We start from the raw sequence: 17,004 nt of genomic DNA, 5'->3' as shown, positions 1-17,004 counted from the left end.
TCTTTCCTGGAGATTTCAGAGGGAGCATGGCCCTACCAACACCTTGATTTTAGACTTCTAGCCTCCAGAACTGTGAGAGAGTAAATTTCTGTTGTTTTAAGCCACCAAGTTTATGGTAGCTTGTTAAAGCTATCCTAGGAAACTGATAAATTTCCCAATAGTCTACTTGAAAACAAGCATTGGAGAGCAATGTGGAATTTAGTGAAGATTTAGCAAGGGAGAGATGGAGAGACTTTATTCCACACACCCTGTGACAGACACTGGTGGTAATTCACCCAGCCTCTGTGTTCCTCTTCTTCCTTCCTGGCAGACCTGTGTTTTTGTTCCAGTGTTTACCCTTCCCCACATGGCTGAGGGAGTGGGACCCTCTCTCCAGCTCCAGGAATTTATCCTGATTGGTTTAAGCCCCAAACGCTGGTTCCTTTCCTTCTGATATTTGGGGAGGGAATGTAACTATTGATTTTGAGAGCGTTAAGATTCAGTTTCACTTAATTTGAATTAGGAATCCTGAGCTCTGGTCTTTTCAGAACTTACATAAGGCAGATGAGGAAAAAATCTCTAAGTGCTAGTCTGGTAATGATGATTTTAAAGCATCAACTATGAGGCAGACTCTCTGCTGGGTGCTTTAAAGAAATGTTCTTATCCCTATAAAAACTCTGCTAGGTAAATCTTCCTAGCCCTGTTTTACAAATGAAGAACTTGAGGTGCAGAATAACTCTATAACTTGTCATATAGCAGCCAATGTGAAATTTTTTAAATGTTAATGAGATCAGATTGACCACTTGCACTTAGAGAAAACTCCCATCTCCATAAGCCTCTGGCATCTGCTTTGCTCTCCGATTTCATCTCCCACCTCCCTCTTGCTCACCATGCTCCAACCACATTTAATTTCTTCCTTGACCATGTGAAGCTGTGCCCACCTCTGCGCCTTGGCATTGGAGGGATCTTTGCCCAGATCCTTTCAGCGCTTTTGTCTTGCCTCAAATATCATCTCAGATGACACTCTTCCTTGACCATAATGTTTAGTGTTGCCTCTTCCAAACCACCCCCGTGGTCTCTACCTTGCTCATTCATTGAACAAACACTTATTGAGTTCCTACTATATCCCAGGTACTGGTTTAGTGTCTTCATAAATTTTTCTTAACACAATCAGAAATTATCCTAGTTATTTACTTGTTTATTCTTGTTCTTCACCCCATAGAATGATGGCTCCTTGAGGGTAGGGATCTTGACTGTCTTGGTCACTGCTGAGTCTGTGCTACCTAGGGCAGTGCCTGTTGCTTTGCATGGCACTTAGAAGGAGTTCAGTAAATACTTGTTGAAGGGATGGATGAATTTCCCGATGTTTATTACTAGCTGACTCTATTACATGTCCATGAAGTGCTTGGAATGAAATACTGTGATTTGAGCCAATGGTTACTCTAAGCTCATGTTCTTGCATGTAATTGGCTATACCTAACCAGTACATAAAGAAAGCAAATTGGGAATGAGAAAAGTGATTAATCAGCCTCGGAATGCATAGGTTATTGCCTTTTAAAGTGTCGATTCTAAGCAATACATGTGTCATTCCATTCTAAGGCTAGAGTGACGACAGGATTGAAATGAGACTTCAGTCATCTTATTTGACAGAGATAATGATTATCTTGTGGCCCAAGACAGAAATCAAACTTCAAAGGAAAAGATGTGTTCCCAAGCATGAGATATAAAAAGGCTGCTTTGGGTATGTGTTAGTTTCCTGTAGCTGCCAAAACAAATTATCACAAACTTGGTGGCTTAAAACAACAGAAATATATTTGCTCACAGTTCTGGAGGCCAGAAGTCAGAAATCAAGGTGTTGGCAAGGCTGTGCTACCTCCGGAGGTTCTGGAGGAGAATCCTTTCTGCCTCTTTGACCTTCTCCTGGGTACTGTCATCTCTTGGCTGGAGTCTGCATCACCCAATGTCTGCTTCCATCTTCAAACTGCCTTCTCCTCTGTGTGAGAGTCTAATCTCCCTCTGGCTCTGTCTTATAAGGACATTTATGATGGCATTTAGAGCCCACCTGGATAATCCCACATAATCTCCCCATATCAAGATTCTTAGGAACTTCCCTGGTGGTCCAGTAGTTAAGAATCCGCCTTCCAATACAGGGGACGTGGGTTCGATCTCTGGTTGGGGAACTAAGATCCCACATGCTGCAGGGCAACTAAGCCTGCGTGCCGCAACTTCTGAGCCCGTGCGCTCTAGAGCCCATGTGCCACAACTAGCGAGAAGCCCGTGCGCCACAACAAAGAGCCTGTGCACCGCAACAAAGATCCCGCGTGCCGCAACTAAGACCCTATGCAGCCAAACAAACAAACAAATAAATAAATATTAAAAGAAAAAAAAGAAAGATCCCTTAGGGCTTTCAAAGCCTCATTAAAACAAAACAAAACAGAAAATTCTTAATTTAGGGACTTCCCTGGTGGTCCAGTGGTTAAGACTCTGCACTCCCAATGCAGGGGGCCCAGGTTCGATCCCTGGTCAGGGAACTAGATCCCACGTGCCGCAGCTAAGAGCCTGGATGCCGCAACTAAAGGATCCCGCATGCTGCAACTAAAAAGCCTGCATGTTACAACGAAGATCCCATGTGCTGCAACTAAGACCCGGCACAGCTAAATAAATAAATAAATATTAAAAAAAATGATTCTTAATTTAGTCACATCTGCAAAGACCTTTTTTCCAAATAAGGTAACATCTACAGGTTCCAGGAATTAGGATGTGGACACACCTTTGGCAGCCATCATCAGCCTACACAGGGAACTCTGGATAAAGTAAAAAAAAATTCCGAAAGTAATGGATTTATGTTAGACAGGGTAGTTTCTTTTCCTTTCTCTTTTTTATTTTGGTAAAAGACACATAACATAAAATTTACCATCTTAACCATCTTTAAGTGTACAGTTCAGTGGTGTTAAATACAATCACATTGTGCGCAACCATCACCACCATCCATCCTCATAACTGTTTTCATGTTGTAAAACCGAAAACTCTATACTCATTAAACAATAAGTCCCCATTCTCTCCTCCTCCCAGCCCCTGGCAACCACCATTATACTATCTGTCTTTACGATTTTGACTACTTTTAAGTATCTCATATAAATAGAATTATATGGTATTTGTCTTTTGATGGCTAGACAGGGCAGTTTTAAGTGAAAAAAAAAATTGCCTACTTAAGCAATTTACAGGAGAAGACTTTGTGAAAAAGGACCCTTGGATGGAAGAAGTAATCACTAGCTAAACCAGATGCAAGCCCTTATGTGAAACAGAATATGGTTTAATAGGGACAAAACAGACCCACGATTTCACAGACGCGATTGCTTCTGGAGAAGCCCAGTCATGTCTACAGAGCTGGCTAGAACTGACCCTGAATGGAGTAGGCTCCTGGCTTTAGAACATCCAATTTAGGTTGCCTGGGGGAAATAATGAGATAAAAGGCAGTGACATTAAATTGTCCCCTAGATCTGTTACATTATTAAATACCAACTGTGAAACATTGGGGATATTGGAAATCTGGAAATATTTAATGGATATTTGTGTCATACTTAATGGATGTCAGTTTCTTTTATTTCTTTTGATATTTTATGGCCTGTTTCCTTGCAAAAGGTAGGTGGGTGGGAAGATTGTTGTCAGCCTAATTGGTTAAGTACTCAAGAAAATAAAGAAGTTTCTGGGTGAGAGCTCAAGTCAATAAAGGTGTGGGATTCTTAACAAGGAAATTGGGTATTTCATCCTGTTAGCTCTTCTGTCTGGCACAAGGTTCTGATTTTATACTTACTGTCCCATAAACCTAATGCCAATCCCTGTAGTAAAAATGATCTATGTTAAATTTGAGCTTTCTCATTGTAAAAATTCCCCTTAGTCCTGGTTCTTTTACCAGCTAACAGCAGGTTTTCAGCCCTTAATTGCTCCAGGGCTGGCATCTAGCTGCAGGTATCTGAAAACCTTTAGTTTGTAAGAGTAATTTCTAATTCAATATTAATTGTGCTCGGAAGCATTTTATGAGCCCCGCTTCCACCACAGTGAGGTACCCTATCTTGCTGCTTAAGCCCACTCTCCAGCCCTGAGAGTGATTTTCGTTGGAAGTCTGTAAGATTCCTTCTTGCCCTGCCCCAACCCACCAAACTGGACCTCTGAGGAGGGCTGGCTTCATGGGTGTACGAGCTGTGCAGTTGCTCTAGATCTCTCGCCCAGAATGGTCTCATACTTAGTGTAATGCACTTTGGTTGTCATTTTGAAATTTTTAATAATTTTATCTTTGAATTGAGTTTTGTAAGCAAAATCCAAAGGGACTCCAATGGGACAACAGGGCATGTGTGTGAGCAGAGATATGCACGATCTGTGTCTGCCATTCTTTGCCATCTCATTCTCATGAGTGTTCCTGATGCTCCATCATGAGCATAGAATTCTAGGGGACCCACGATATGTGGGAGTAAGTGTGACTTAGTGGCTTGGGGTGGGGAGGATGCTGACAGCCCTTGAGAGACCGTGGTCTCCCTTTGAACTAGAACTTGCTCCAGATGCAGAATGAAGGTGATGGCATTCAAAGAGACATGAATGACCATGGAACCTCATCACATCCCTTCTTACTCATGTTACTTTCTTGTATTAGCTAAACTGAAATGATGTGGGGCTCATAAAATGCTTCCGAGCACAGTCAGTATTGAATTAGAAACTAATCTCACAAGCTAAAGGTTTTCAGATACCTGCAGCTAGATCATTTCAGCTAGACTGAAAATGATGACACAGAAAGAAAGGAAAAGATAGGGCAACCCAGAATTCCTTTTCCTTTCAGTCTTTCCTTAATCATTGGGAAGCTAAAAGTAGAGAGCATTGCTAGAATATATGCATATTAGGAAATGAAATAAGAAGCTGAGTTACTTTTGTGTATGAAACTGACTTAGTATTCTGGTAAGAATAAAATACATATGCATGTTCAAGCTGCAAAATACAAATTGTGTAGTTTCAATGATTCTGCATATGAGTTAAGTGCTCTTAACGCTTGCAATTAAAAGTGGCATTGGGCAACATAAAGATGAATGGTAAAATTCATGCTAATAACTTAAAATTTTAATTTTTCTTTACTTAGAATGACATTAAATAGCAAACAAAAAGTATTATGACAAGTTAAGAGAGAGACCATGGAAGAAAAGAAAGAGCTTTATATTTTCGTACTTTTAATGGCTCTTTTCCCCTACTTTTTGAACACTGTACCCCACAAATTATATAGCAGGCCCTGCTTCTGAGTGTCAACCCCCCAGGCAGAGCAGACTCAGCTTTCTTACCACACTTCCAGCCATGTGATTTGGACTAACCGGCTGCACTCTGGGGGCACATCTCTCCATTCCCAGCCTGCTTCCATTTTATACCATATAAACACATATATACACACATGCACACACATACATGCCAATGGACAAGAGTGGATTTAAGGATACGATCCTTAATAAAGTCTAACCTGATTCATGTTCTGTTTCAGGGACCTCGAAAACTTCAGGCTCCTCAGGTAAGGACCCCCTGGTCTCCTCGGCTACCGCAGGGGCCTCAGACCCTTCGTGAAGTTCAGACTCCTCACCTTCGATCTCCTTGTCAGCCTCAGCTTCAGTTTCTTCTGCTTCTAGAAAAAATGAGAAGAAATAAATTATTTAGTTTAAGTCAGCAAATATTTAATTGGGAATGGCCCCTGGAGCATGAGGCTTTATGAGAAAGATAGATACAGTCTCTACATATTGTATCTATTAAAATGCAGTAGTAAAGGATGATAGTAATATGCTCAGAGTGCTATGGGAGCACCGGCCTAAGGATTCATTCAAAACGGGGAAATGCATATAGCATTCCCAAATATTAAAACAGTAAAAGACAGGAAACAGCCCAAACGTCCATTTAAAAGGGAATGGCTATACCTGCACTGTCTGTTAGGTAGTCACGAGCCACATGTGGCTATTGAGCACTTGAAATGTGGCTAGTCCAAACTGATATGTGCTGTAAGTATAAAATACACAATGGACTTCAGAGACTTTGTATGAAAAATTGAATGTAAAAATATATCAATAATTTTTACATTGATTACATGTTAAAATAATAATTTGGATATAGTGTATTTAATAAAATATACAGTTGGCTCTCTGAACCTTCAGGTTCTGTATCTGTGGATCTGACCAACCACGAATTGAAAATATTTGAAAAAAATTTTTAGAAAGTTCCAAAAAGCAGAACTTGAATTTGCTGCATGCTGGCAACCATTTACATAGCATTTATATTTTATTAGTTATTATAAGTTATCTAGAGATGATTTAAAGTATATGGGATGATGCGTTTAGGTTATATGCACATACTATGCCATTTTATATATGGGACTTGAGCATTCATGGACTTTGGTATCCGTGGAGGTCCTGGGACCAATTCCTCATGGATACCGAGGGATGATTGTAATTAATTTCACTTGTTTCTTTTTTCTTTTAATGTGACTACTAGAAAATTTAAAATTATGTATGTGGCTTGCATTTTATTTTTACTGGGCAGCACTAGGCTAGACTATATATTTTCTTACAGCTAGTTACAAATAATAGAGTATGTTGATCAGTATGCTAAAATTTAAAAAACATAACTCCAAGTTTTACATAGTTGCTGATGACAGCTATAAGAAATAAATGCATAGAAGTCTTTGAGGAAGAAGATGGGGTAAATGGTGGTGTTAGAAAACTCATCTCTTCAATTCCCTTTCATATATTTTTTAAATTGACTGAAACAAGGTATTTTCTATGTAAAGATATGAAAAACTAAATGAGCTTGTTTTCTGGACTCTTGTGGGAATTATTCCCTCCCTTGCCCCCTGCCCAGTAAGTACCTTCCAAGAATCACATTCTAGTGGTATGAGATACCTCTGGCACCTGGATTTTTAATCTAAATTAGGGTGATTAAGCACAAAGAAAAAAGCATCCTGAAGTGTCCTTATATCTTGAAGTCTGACCAGGATTGCCAAGCATGTGGCTTCCAAGTATGTGAGTTGGAATGTGGTGAACCTTTTGTGTTACATGAAGGATTTATGGTGATACACATAAGAAGGAAGCATCATTTGCTGAATTCTACTAGGGTTAGAGATGAAGTTATATATACTCTACTCCAGAAACTCAAAATGTCTTTTAGCTGAGTATCTCTTATAGTAAAAAAAAAAAACTTATCATATACCTGCAACACGCATATATTTGGTTATCTGTAAGTTGTGTTCTTATCCACAATAGGTACATTACAAAGTGTATATATAAAATGAATTTATATAATGATGCTGAAAAATGTAAAAAGTTTGAAAACTTTTTTCTAGAACCCTACTGGATAATCTGTGTTCCATGTGAGTCAGGAATGAACTGAAAAGTGTTCTAAGATCCTTGTACTGTTTGTGATTTTTGATTAAGTGTATGTTGTATTAGTTATCTATTGCTTCATGTGTATGTTGTATTAGTTATCTATTGGTTCATAATAAATTACCCCCAAAATTAGTGGTTAAAATAAAATAATCACATATTGCCCTCGCAATTACTGGGGTCAGGAATTTGGGAGTGGCTTAGCTGGTGGTTCTGGCTCTGGATTTCTCATGAAGTCACAGTGAATATGTCAGTTAGAGCTGCAGAGGTCAATCCGAAGGCTTGACAGGGGCTGGCGGAGCCCCTTCCAAGGTGAACACTCAAAGCCAGAACCAAGGTCCTCCGGGAGCGGACAGAAGCACGGCCAGAAGTCCCGACCCACAGAATTGTGTGCAGAATAAAGATAGTGGTTGTTTTACAGTTTGGGGGCGGCTGGCTGCACAGCAATGGAACACTGAAACAGACTTTCTTCACTCTTTTGAGCTACGGGCGGCTTTGGCAGTCCGGTGAAACTTACGGATCCCTTCTTAGAATAATGCTTTCAATCTCAGAAAATAAAATACATAAGAAGCCAATTATACTGAATCAGTTATCAAGATATCAAAAAAATGTTTGTGGTATAGGAAACGTGTGCATCTTTGCAAATGCATTAAATAACAAGAACTAGCAACTGGTTGAATAACTACCGTAATTTTGGAATAGTGACACGCATAAACAAGACATCTGAAACTGGAATGGGATATGAAAATATCTTTGTTTCTATGGGTGACAAAGTCAAGGTACTGTTAATACTATTGTGGTTTGTAGCCCATATGAATTATTAGGTGAGGAAAATACTAAATTTCAGTTAAGGATTAGTAAAAAATAAAGTTATAATTATTTCCCCATTCAAATTCACAGACGTCTGAATTTTATCCCCAGGTTTAAAACTCCAGTCTTAAAAGAAATTTTTAGAGTAAGTTCTTCTATAATGGAGATGAAAGTTTAAGTATAAAGACAATGGGTATAGTAAGAGTTTAGCTGTTTTCTCAACTCCTACAGGATCCTTTTAATAGAAGTAATTCCAACAGCCATGTCACCTGTGACTAGCGCAACCCTTTTAAGACATGCTGCACATGCTGTCCTACTGTGTACCCCTCTTACAGGGTGGATGAGTAGGTATCTGTGTCAGGATTCCTTTTCCTATGAATCCAGTACTGCTGTGACCATATAATTTATTATCCAAATTGGAACACTATGAGAATGAGAGGGGGGTCAAACAAATACTTCAGGAGCCTGGGCATGAACCTGGACTCTCATGGGCAAATTGGGAAATATGGTCACCCTGTCTATAATTCACTGGAAATACTGCAGCTGTTGGCAGTCACAATACAAAATCAAATGGCATATTATTAATCATATAATCTTATGTTTGCCTTTTGCTTTCGCATTCATAGCTTCCAATAGCTTTTGATTTTCTTCTTCTATTCTCAATGTCTCTTCTTTGGCTTTTCTGAAATGAAAAGGTCCAAAATTTAGTTATCTTTGGAAATTCAGATATCTCACAATATTATAGAATTTAAGCCTTATAATGGTAAAACTAAAGAGTAGGTCATTTATAATATTCATTATACTTTTTACTTTATAATGTAAATGTTTAATTTACTCATACTGAGGCTAGTTAGTTTTCAGAAATTTGGGGTTTTTTTTTTTTTGGTAAGAAAAGTTGAAATATTGTATTTTAAAAACTTTGGCTATTAATTAGGAAACCTGGAAAAATTAAAAAAGGATTGTCTAACTCCAAGCTGGGATAATTTGTATCATTTTCCCTCTGATTAAATAAGAAGTGTTCACAACATAGAGTTAAATGAAAAAAGGTATAATATAAAACTATGTATAATACAAATTTACTTTTGTATTTAAAATGTATATAAATGATGATTAAAAGACAAGAATAAAATGAATCAAACTGTTAACAGTAATTATCTCTGGATGGTGGCATTCTGAGAGTTTTAAATTTTATTTCACATTTTTTGCGCTTTAAAAAATTTTCCATATGAATAAGTAGAAAATTTGTAAATTTACCTTTGTAACCAGAAAAATTATTTTCTGATTTATTTTCTTTTTAATATAGTAATGATGAAATTTAAAGAGACTTGGGATAGGGAAACAAATATCTGGAGGGAATCTGTTTTTCATTAGGGTTCAAGGACTAAACCTGCCTTAATGATGAAGACAAGTATAAGGAAAGTTAGTAAAATGATGGAGAAAGACAATATTTATTAAAAATTAAAACATGCATACCTTTGACCTAGAAATTCTGTATCTAGGAATTTAGCCCTCAAGTACTGGCATACTATTGCAAAAGAAGCATGTATAAGAATGTTGATTGCATCTTTAAAAATAATACCAAAAAAACTGTATCAAGTATTCACCAACAGGGGCCAGTTAAGTGGAGTAGAGCCCATTCATCTCAGCAGCCCACTCTGGGGCAGTCTTCTTCAGACCGTTCTATAGGTTGGTCATTCTCTCATATTCAGTGCTTTTTTGTGTGTTCTTTTTCCCCTTTCTTTGAAAATCTTTAATATATTCTCTTCAAAGATATTACCACACCTCTCCTCCCAACAAGTGTGTTTCTTGTTAATAGGGAGTGTTCTCTCACTGTATTCTAGATACAGTCTGTGATCCAGACTGAGGTCTTGGTGTAATTCGAGTTCTCTTTGTTCATGCCCCAGACTTCTGAGACTACTGAACATTGTTTCTGCATGCCTTCCCTACTTTGTTGTGTGTGAACTGGCAATCCTTCTACTTACTTAGTCAGGTAGGGCGCTCTTTTGTGAGACTTTCCTTTTCCAAAACCTGGGTACTGTATGCTGCTGCTAAGAATCTAAGACCTGACAAGAAGGAGGAAGAATTTTGCTGCCAGTTTCTAGCTACTTCTATATACTACTTGGATAGACAAAGACAAATGGTGATAACAGAAATTATTCTGCATTTGACTCACACATTTGGAAACTGATGTTGGAAAATCTAGAATCAGCATGTCTGTAGATATATGGCCAAAGATGTAATTCTAAATCCTGTTAATCTTATCTCTTTTCCAACCAAGTTGCAAGGCCTTTAAATGCATCTCTGACCATTTTTTTAAAAAAACTGTTTTAAATTTCATTTTCTGCAGTATATGAGAAAAAAGCAACATAGAGAAATGGAGAAAAGTCTGCTTCAACCTGGGCAAGTCCTTGCCATTAAGAAGTTTATAAAGACATAAAAATTTAGAATCAAAAGAAGTAAAAATTGATTATAGAGATAGCTCGGAAAATTCCATACGGTAAGAGGGAGGTGAAAGTTAAGAGTTGGGAGACAGTGGAGATGTCTTTTTCCTTTAAAAAAAAACCTATAGATTAAATGTATTTTAAATTATCTACTTAAAATGTAGCAAACCTTCAGCCTAGAAATCACATGAACTTCGTTTTACTGTTTTGTCGATAGCTTCATATGTTCTTAAATATTTGACTATTTCTCATACACTGGAAAAAAATGAGGTAATCCCTTAAATCCTAGCAAATTGTAGTTCCATTTGTAACAGAACTTTTAAAAGCTAAAAGTAAATGTAATAAGTTTGTAATTATTGTCTTAATACTTTTAGTCAATTTTACAAACAATTTTATTAACTAATCTAAATTATACTTTATGTATTTTTGTGTTAAGTTCATAAAGGAACGGCCAATTTAGGTGAACAATGAACATCAAATAACGAAATCCTCTGACACACAGTTATCAGTTATCCCCCGGCCCCTAACAAATACCCACCTCCCAGCTCCATAATTCCTAGAGTTTAAAGAGCTCTCCTAAGTCCCAGCACAAATTGCTAATATCTGAAGGGGAAAAGGAAATAACATTTGAGAAAGCTCCTATAGGTGCCATCATTAATAGTGGGAGGTTTAATGGGTTAATATAAAGAAATTTAGTTTTTGAATGTCTCAGGCTTTAACGCTTGGAGAAGTAGGAATCTCAGTGGACAAATTAAAAATTTTAGTGTCTAAAGAGCTTGTTTCAGCAAGGAAGAACAATTAGCACATTAAGTCACTCTTTCTTTTTATACTTTATTTTCCAGTCTGAAGAACTTGATAGTTAAAGTTTAGTCTTGACCCCAGCCATGAACAGATGGAAGTGTGTCCACATTTTGAAATGTTCTTCATTGCACCCAGATTAGAGAATAAGCTCTTGATGTTGAACCTGTCAATTATAAATAAGTAGTCTTGTTCTTTCCTTATGTAGAACTTAGGCTTTGGATTTTAGTCATACCACACAAGTGTATTTTCACTTTTTATTATATTATTTCTTTCATTTGTGGATTCTAGTTAGCAAAATTATAATATTTAAGTCACAGATAAACATGGTAGAAAAAAATATCTTCCCTGTGCTCATTTTTTTACAGTGTCTTTGGAAAGTAGATATTTGGTTTAGAATGTCTGATTTGGGGCTGTGAAAACAGCCACAACTCTGTACTTTAGAGATTATGGAAGTATTTGTGAAATTACTGTTTTTCTTAGAATTAGAACTGGATCTAGTTAGTAGGCCACCATTTTGATGCTAAAGACATTTCATAAATATAAATTGTAAGTACATATTTAATAGCTATAAGAGGTTAATTAACCCAGTTTATTGTGCCAGGCAGATTTTACCTTGCTGCTTCTTCCTCTTTTCTTTTCTTTAGTAGTTCATCCAATAACCTTTCTAAAATCTTAGAGTCAATTTCTTGTTTATTCTCTAAATACAGTCTATTAAATAAATATTTTCCTGAAATACAGATAAAGAGAACAATGTTAATTTTGAAGCTCTATAAAATATAGTGAGATATATTTTTGGAAATTAACAATGAAAAGATTATTTCTGTCTATATCCAAATATATTTTCCTTTAAGCATTTATTTAAATAGAGCCCAGATTCTTTAAGAGAGCATCTTAAATCCTTTTTAAAAGGTGTATATGGGCATGTCATAAATAACTAAAACATAAAAAGAGGTAGTATAATATATTCTCCCCATGGAAATTCTCTTTTCAAATGTATTTCCTTAAGAGGCAAAATGACAGAATATTCTTCGCCCCCTCATCAAAGATTAGTTGACCGTATATGTGTGAGTTTACTTCTGGGCTCTCTGTTCTGTTCCAATGGACTATGTGTCTGTTTTTCTGGTGGTCTGGTGGTACCATACTGTTTTGATTACTATAGCTTTATACAAAGTGACAGAATAATTAAAATTTAGTTCTGCTATCTTTATGTACTTAGTATTTCCCATTTAAGGTGAAGAAGGACTAAAATATAGTTTTGCCCTCAGCCTCATATATTTTTCATTTACAAGTTACAATGCTGACTGGGATGGGGTGTTAGATTCTCAGCTCCAAAGAATAATTGTAAGGGCCTGCTGGAACATCAGGTGATCCCACACCATCTGTGGCCACCTACTCAGTGGATGGATGCCTCCTTCTGTGTACCTCTAGGTCATGAAGGGACCACTGGTGTGGTATTTGTACATAGGGAAGGTGGAGTGTTTTTCATTTTATATTTTAACTAAAAATATTATCAGCAATAAAAACTTCACTTTAAATTGACGTGATAAATATTTACCAACCATTGTTTTCTGTGTCTGATAAACAGATGACTAAATCGGGTAGAATTCCTTTGTCGACTAAGACCATCCACAGTTCTTTCATAATAGGGTAGTTGTCCAGTATCCATCCTCCATATTTTGGGGCACCATAAAACCTATTCTTGTTTTCTTCAGCTACCTGTAAAAAACAGCAAACTGAAATTACCATCATATCTACCCAAGTAAAGGATGCTACCTTGATATATTATTTTTGTGGACCTTAATCAAGTATCCTTTGAGTTTTTCTGACTTTCAGAAGGAAATAAAAAGAGCCACTTAATATTAAAAGAGAAACTTAATTTTAAAGCAATAAAGCTATAAGTTTTAAAAGTTAAGAACAGGAAGCAAAAGCCTTTCTTAAATAAATATAACAATACATGCTTACTATATGTTATTCAGTATTACAGAATCCAAATCCTGATTCAGAAGGTCTAGGGTAAGGCCCAAGAGTCTGTATTTCTAACATGCTCTCAGGTGACAATGGTCCTTGGTCCACTCTTTGAGTAGCAAGGTCCTAGCCCAGTTTGCCTTTTTTAGTGACAATGCTCTTCACTTCCCTTTTGCTTTTCAGCCTTCAATGTGAAAGGCTTCTACCTGTCACCCAATAATAATAACTTCAACACAAGTATGGAAATTAGATGTGGATCTATGAATATACCAATTCTGAAGGTTTTAAACAAGTTTGTGGGCCATCAGGAAATCACAGAATATTAGAAGTCAAAGGGGAAGAAATCTCAAGAAGACTGGTGTAATCCTCTGGCCTATGCAGAATTTAAGATTACCTGCTTTTTGAATTTCCATCTGAATGAAGAGTATTTTGAAAAAAAGAATTTTAACACTTTGAAATGTTTCACATAAGAGAATTGGGGGAAAAAAAGCTATAATGAAGAAGTATAAGTGAAATAAGTTAGAGAAAGACATATACTACATGATCTCACTTATTTGTGGAATCTAGAAAAACCAAATTCATAGAAACAGAGAACAGATTGGTGATTGCCAGAGACAGGGCTGGAGGTGGGGAAATGGGTGAAGGTGGTCAAAAGGTACAAACATCCAGTTATAAGATAGATAAATCCTAGGCATGTAATGTACAGCGTGGTGACTATAGTTAATAATATTGTAGTGTATATCTGAAAGTTGCTAAGAGAGTAGATCTTAAAAGTTTTCACCACACACACACACACACACACACACAAATGTAACTATGTGAGGTGACCATGTTAACTAAACTTATTGTAGTAATCATTTTGCAATATATACATATATCAAATCATTATGTTGCACATTTTAAACTAATACAATCTTATATGTCAATTATATATCAATAAAACTGGAAAAATTATAAATGGTTAATAAAAAATTTTACTAAGTTTCAAAGATATAAAAATTAAAACAACATCAACATATAATTTATAGTTTCCCTATCTCATTCAATTTTTTTGAAAAAAATTTAATGGCTTCATAGTATTTAGTCAAATGAATAAACCCTAATTTGTTTAATCATCCTCTTAATGTTAAACATTTATATAACATAATTTTATTATAACATTGTGATGATATGATGGACATCTGCATATATAAATCTTTGTCTAAGTATATATTTCTTTAGGTTAGATTCCTATAAAAAGTGTTTTTAGGTCAAAAAGAATAAAGGAATGAACATTTTAAAGGCTTTTTATATACATTGTCATGTTGCTTCCATAATGCCTATAACAATTTTCACTCCTGTGTGACTATATCATTACAGCCTCACTAGTATGGATTGTTATAAGTTTTAAAAAATCTTTGCCAATTTGACAGGTAAGAAATTGCCTCTCTTTTTTTCATATTTTTATTGACACTTGAACATTAAAATTTTTCAGTTAACCATTTGTATTTCTTCTTTGATGAAATAATCTGTTTACGTCTTTGTTTTTTACATTGGTATTATATTTTCCTTGATTTGTAAGAAACCTTTATAATGAGGAATTAATGTGTCATATTTATTATAAATACTTTCCCCAGTTTGATGTTTGCTTTAAAATTTTGATTTTCATGGTGTATTTTTTAAGGAAAGGGAATCATTGTTAAGTAGCATCTTCATTGAGATTTTGCTCTAAGAGTTCTTCCATGGCATTTGCGCCTAGAGTACTTGACCATTCTAAGATCATTTCAATATCACTACACTTTCTTCTAGGTAAAAACATGCCATTTTTACATTTAACAATTAATATGGAATTAATTTTGATATAAGCTGAGAATCTAAATTGTTTTTTTCCTACCAGTTAATTTTATCAACACTATTAAATAATTCTTCCTTTCCTTTTGGGTTGTGATGTAAACCTTAGTATACACTCAGTTTTTATCTATACTGAGGTCTGTATCTGTGCCTGCTCTGTGGTTCTGTTAGTTCTTGTATGATTATCAGGCTTATAAACCACTGTAACATCACATTTTACTAGTTTGTAGAGTAAGTCTCTCTCTGTTATACTTTGCCAGACTGTTCTTACCAAGTCTCAACTATTGGTTCTCCCAAATAAATTTTAGAGACATTTGTCAGTTTCCAAAATACATTGACATTTTTATTATAATTGCATCAAATCTATAAACTAATTTGAGAAAGATACCTTAATAAGATTTTGTCTTTACATATAAGAAATTAGTAATGACCTACTTTTTAAAAATAGGTTTCCTACTCAGAGATCATGGAAACTGATGACAGGTAGAACAGTGTCCTGCATTGGTCTCTGTTCTCTTGAAAAAGACAATCTGATATGAGCTTTGATGTTAAAATCTCACGTGATTTAAACTCCCCCACAATCCCAGACTCACAGTTTACCATCTAGTGACACTACTCATATTCCTACATCAGAAGTGTTTTAGTAGTACTCCCTGTAGATTTGTATCCTCCAGAATAAACTCTGGAAAGAATGGAGCAAATTATCAGTGAAGGGCAAGGATGGGATGTTCACAGTGCTAAAGACATCCCTGACTTGGATGTCTCCTCCTTTGGGATGCTCTGTCTCACCTCCCAGGACGAGATAATAGCCTTGACCTTCGTGACATTCCTATACCTTGTACATATCTAGTTACCACTTAGCACATGATAGTTAATTATTGGATTCTATGTCAGCCTTCCCTACCTGACTGATAGCTCTTTAACGGAAAGAGCTATGTTTAATTCATCTTTGTGTCCCCAGGCTCTAGCACAGTAGGTACTCAGAATGTTTCTGAAGAAATAAATTGATGACAGAACAACCTGAAGAGATAGAGAAGTTGAAAGATCTCTTTGGGAAGCTCAGCGGGGAATAACAACTTGCCTTGGGTATAGCCTGGGGCTCAAGGATTTCACCCAGTGTGTTACAGAGTGGTTCTATACTCTCAGAGAACATTTTTTTTTCTTCTCATGATTTTAAATTACATCATTTTCAAATTACAGAGAAATACACAAGTTCATTGAACGACCAAAACTGATTTGTTCTCTTTAACTTTTGCTCTGAATGCTTACCCAAGCACTCTGTACAAAACAGATCCATATGGTCTTTACAAGCCTTCTGATTTGATATGGATAGGACATAGTACCTGAGGCTTTATTTTCCCCTTAGACTGGAAAATCTGTGGTGTGTCCATCCATATCCCCCATGAACATGTTCAAGGTGGTTGGATGAAATTACTTAGCTAGGGAGCAAAATCTGTCTTGGTTTACAAATAACCGGCTCATAGATGAGAAAGTAACTTTGGTACTTGCTTCATATAAACTATCTTTTAACCAACTGGACTGAATTAAAGACAATAAAAGTTAATGAAGAATAAACGTCAAAGCTATGAAATTATATTACACATTTGTTGATAATTATTGAAAATTTATAAGCAACTGTTCACTGGGGTATATTACACATAACAATGTTGACTGTAAAATGCACATGAATTTGAAGGCTACAGATTTCAACACTGTCATACAGGATTCTAAAATAATTGTACATATACTAGGTTAACATTTTCTCAGTTACTGTGAAATCA

General features: G+C 36.1%; 1 protein-coding gene and 1 non-coding gene across 2 annotated transcripts in view; one reads left to right on the top strand and one right to left on the bottom strand.

Moving 5' to 3' along the window:
- Positions 1–17,004, bottom strand: part of AK9 (adenylate kinase 9) — a 119,211-nt gene that overhangs the window by 52,337 nt on the left and 49,870 nt on the right. Inside the window, exons 17-20 of the mRNA XM_059941422.1 lie at positions 12,988–13,144; positions 12,041–12,155; positions 8,792–8,868; positions 5,474–5,632 (exon numbers count right to left, since the gene is read on the bottom strand). Coding sequence (XP_059797405.1) covers positions 5,474–5,632; positions 8,792–8,868; positions 12,041–12,155; positions 12,988–13,144 — 508 coding nt within the window. The remainder of the gene's footprint in view (positions 1–5,473; positions 5,633–8,791; positions 8,869–12,040; positions 12,156–12,987; positions 13,145–17,004) is intronic.
- Positions 2,438–2,510, top strand: TRNAG-CCC (transfer RNA glycine (anticodon CCC)). Its single transcript has one exon. It is a non-coding gene; the product is annotated as a tRNA-Gly (tRNA).

The sequence above is a fragment of the Balaenoptera ricei genome, chromosome 12 (genome assembly GCF_028023285.1).
Source record: "Balaenoptera ricei isolate mBalRic1 chromosome 12, mBalRic1.hap2, whole genome shotgun sequence".
Taxonomy (NCBI): Eukaryota; Metazoa; Chordata; class Mammalia; order Artiodactyla; family Balaenopteridae; genus Balaenoptera; species Balaenoptera ricei.
The sequence above is the reverse complement of the archived record's forward strand: the minus strand, read 5'-3'. Positions and strand labels throughout refer to the sequence as shown.